At 42.7% G+C, this 4238-nt stretch overlaps 1 protein-coding gene across 1 annotated transcript; it reads left to right on the top strand.

The window, feature by feature from the left end:
• Positions 1 to 2583: 2583 nt before the first annotated feature.
• Positions 2584 to 3731, top strand: LOC125179599 (vegetative cell wall protein gp1-like). Its single transcript, XM_047885757.1, has 2 exons — positions 2584 to 3165; positions 3453 to 3731. Exons 1-2 carry the CDS (start codon positions 2584 to 2586, stop codon positions 3570 to 3572), a joined length of 702 nt encoding a protein of 233 aa, XP_047741713.1. The 3' UTR covers positions 3573 to 3731.
• The last annotated feature ends 507 nt before the right edge of the window (positions 3732 to 4238 follow it).

Below are 4238 nucleotides of genomic sequence, written 5' to 3'. Positions count from 1 at the left end.
TTTCCCCCGAAGGTGGCTGCGATAGTGATGTTTATGACTAAATAGTTTGATGATGACTAAATAGTGTTAGAAGTTCACTGTTCGATGGCATGGTAGTATCACGGTTGTGGGGTTGAATGAAACCTCAGTCTTCTTCTGCTGAGAATTACTATAACACCGCAATAGCGGCTAGAACCTGCTCAAGCTGAAGACAAGAAGCTAGAGAGCGATGGGAGAAGCAGGTGCTTCCTCTTACAGTGAACTATGGCAAGGAACATAAAAGTTACGGTAGAAACCGACAGTTCGCAGTGAATGTTACAAATGCATGACACGTTTATTCTAACACCCCCTCTTAAACGTATCTTTTTCATTCAACTCATTTCAAGGGTGGGTGTAATCAATACCAGCGAGTATACAAAAACTTCCTTTATCCTAGACGAGAGCACTGTTAGTCTGTTATATCATTGTATTAATTACCAGTGCACAAATAAAAATTTTCATAGCTGTGTGGGTAAGAGTTCTCCCTAAAAACTACGAAATGCAATTTCTGGTGGCAGGTACAAGTGATTTATACAACCCCTGGCAAAAATTATGGAATCACCGGCCTCGGAGAATGTTCATTCAGTTGTTTAACTTTGTAGAAAAAAAGCAGATCACAGACATGACACAAAACTAAAGTCACTTCAAATGGCAACTTTCTGGCTTTAAGAAACACTATGAGAAATCAAGAAAAAAAATTGTGCAGTCAGTAACGGTTATTTTTTTAGACCAAGCAGAGGGAAAAAAATATGGAATCTCGGAGTTTATGTCGACAAAAACCTAAAATTTTCTGAGCATGATGAAACGCAAGCTAACACATCCAACAAACTTCTTGGATTAATCAGACGCTCATACGAGTTCCTAGATGCAGAAGCGATGAAGCAGTTGTTTGTTGCTGTCGTGCGCCCGAATCTAGAGTTTGGATTGGTTGATTGAAGTAGACATCCATGTAGGGAAGGTGAAACGTAAAAATAACTGTAAGCAAACTGAAACATGAAAAAATACCTGTAAGTGGTAACTGGTAACAACTTAACAAGTAACAACTAACTTGTTGACACTAGTAACAGGCCGAGGTTGACAACATTACACTGAAATCTTTCGTACAGTTTTATTCTGTAATTTATATTATGTATGTATCATGCTGGTTTATAAATAATATTTAATACTATTAAGTAAAATCTAAAGGCTTTATCTGTGAATGTAGCGGTAGCGCTGTAGCGGCAATAGCTCGTATCGCTACTTAAATATGTAGCAGCGGGCGCTACCGCTACCGTTACATTGCCTTAAATGTAGCGCCGCTACCGCTCCCGCTACTGAAAATGTAGCGGCCGCTACATGCAGCGCGCTACTGCCCACCTCTGGATACTTGTATACTTCAATGAGGTCTCCACGCAGACGTCGATAACTGAGGCTTGGAAGCTTCATGATCTTTAATATTTCTCCATAAGACTTGCTCTTCAAGCCTGGAATTATCCTTGTTGCACGTCTTGGAACATCACTAAATTTTTGTCCTTTTGAAGTTTCGGTGGCCACACGACGTTTACAAACCCTAGGTTCAGGCGCACGACAGCGACAAATACAACACAAAATTACAATAAAGCAGACACACGCAGACTGCGCAGGAACCCACGGTTAGTGGGCAGCAGACACACGCAGACTGCGCAGGAACCCACGGTTAGTGGGCAGCAGACACACNCGTAGACTGCGCAGGAACCCACGGTTAGTGGGCAGCAGACACACGTAGACTGCGCAGGAACCCACGGTTAGTGGGCAGCAGACACACGCAGACTGCGGAGGAACCCACGGTTAGTGGGCAGCAGACACACGTAGACTGCGCAGGAACCCACGATTTGTGGGCAGCAGACACACGCAGACTGCACATGCTACTAACCCTCATGAATTTACCAATTTGCAAATCGATAGAAAGCATTACGAATTACCGCTTTGCACTATGCTTTATGTAATCGTGAGTTACAAATTCTAATGAAAATTGGAGGTTATTCATTATGTACCTAGATAAATAATTTATTCGTAACGTATTCATGCATTTCACACATAAAAGTCCAGACAAAGAATGGTCTTTCAAATATTAGAGTAAAAATATGAAGCTATTTCGAAAAAGTACGAAAAGCAACGTACAGTCATAGTCATACCGTCTACTGTCAAAATCTTATTAATTGCGTTGGTTCCTGCAGACGGTATGGTTCCTGCAGACGGTATGGTTCCTGCAGACGGTATGGTTCCTTTTTCAGTAACGCAGTAAAGCAATGATTTTCAGTAATGCAATGATTTTTAACCGATCATGGCGTCAATGAATTACAGTAACATTTCAAAGAAATTATGAAAAATATTAGGGAGCGGCATCTTTTTAATTAATCTAAAATATGGAACTAATAATTGTCTGCACGCACCCTCCGCGTTCTTCAATTAAAAACTAAGTTATAATCAGTGGGACTTTTGGCTTTATTGGTGGGAAATGACTGCCTTTATCAGTGAGGAATGACTGTTTTATCAGTGGGGAATGACTGCTTGATCAGTGGGGAATGACTGCTTGATCAGTGGGGAATGATCGATTGTTCAGTGGGATATGACCACTTTGCGTGGCCAATAATTTGTTTCCCTGCTGCTGGATTTTTGTTTCTCGTTGACTTAAATTCCCCAGTCAAAATTATTATTATTTCCGTCAGCCAGCGATCCACCATTGCGCGTGATGAAGCAGACCCAGGCCCCGTCGACACTGGCCCAGTCGGCCGAGTCCCAGCAGACGAGGGCCCAGTAGACCTAGACCCAGCAGACCCGGGCTCAGTTGACCCGGAATCAGCAGAACCGGGTTCAGTTGACCCGGAACCAGCAGAACCGGACCCAGTAAACCCAGACCCAGCAGACCCGAACTCTCTTGACCCACACCCAACCGAACCAGGCTCAGCTGACCCTGATCCAGCAGACCCGAACTCTCTTGACCCAGACCCAGCCGAACCGGGCCCAGTAGACGCTGAACTAGCACACCCAGTAGACCCTATCTTACGTAGACCTAGCAGCGCTCGTGTCACGCCCCTGCCACGATGCAGAACCCGACCACCGCCTGCCTGCGACTTGTGTTGCTGGCGTCGCTGGTCTGCATCTCTGCTGCTGGTTCTCCGGCGCCAGGTATATATACTTAACAAAATTATATTCTTACGTAAATACTCTACAATTTATTTCATTTTGACTTTGTTTCCATTTGAAAATAACACAGCTTTACTTTAACGGGTCAAACAGAAGTAATCTATGCGCTCATACGTGACTACGACTCGTTACGTGAAAATTATTTCGTGAAGAATATAAATTTTATATAAATATCCATAATTGTGTGAGTTTTAATGAAGTTCTCTTGATTACGCAAGAACTTGAACGATGATGAATATATTCAACACAGTCCATTACTTTCTTAACAGGTGCACAAGATTCTTCAACAGATGCGCCTGGACCGCCGGGAACATCTGGACCATCTGGAACGTCCAGCACAATTCGCTGCTATCCAGTTAATTTGGCAAATGACTCGTCTACGTCAATGAGCGCTTTTCTCGTCATCTCGGTGATGGTTAAGGTTCCCCATGACGGTGACTGGGTAGAATACTTCGATGAAGAGCACTGGCTCAACCATCCGGTCGAGCCAGGAAAGGGGGAAAACAGTCGGACATTTCTCACCCTGAATTTCACTAACTACACAATTGAAGCAAGTGAGTGACGACTATTTAAATATAGTGACGACAATTAAAAGACAATCTAATAGTGACAACTATTAAAAGACAATCTATCATATCTCACTTGTCACTTCTAATTATAATCCTTTTCATATAGGCTCATGCCGCAAGAACTAATAGAAATACTGTGAGCAATTTCGTCCTGTCAGAAATTTCCTGGCACTCATTTCTTCCAAAACAACTTTTTTCGGATAATGCCAGTGGTTAAAGTTCAGAGTACCATGATTGGAGCAGAGAGGTGCGGGTTCGATCCCAGCTCTGTGCGCCAGTTTCTGGTCAGAATCGGCGAGGAGGCCGGGCGGTTAAGCAAAGAAAATTTGAAGCACTGAGTTGCGAGTTGAAGCCCGCAAAAAGCTGTGGATGTTCTGCATTGTTAAGAATCGGTTACAGGCCTACAGCCTAATAAACGCTGAAACCACTACTATATATTATTATTATTATTATTATTATTATTATTATTATTATTATTATTATTAT

This window comes from Hyalella azteca, unplaced genomic scaffold (assembly GCF_000764305.2).
Source record: "Hyalella azteca isolate HAZT.00-mixed unplaced genomic scaffold, Hazt_2.0.2 contig3030, whole genome shotgun sequence".
NCBI lineage: Eukaryota > Metazoa > Arthropoda > Malacostraca > Amphipoda > Hyalellidae > Hyalella > Hyalella azteca.
The sequence above is the reverse complement of the archived record's forward strand: the minus strand, read 5'-3'. Positions and strand labels throughout refer to the sequence as shown.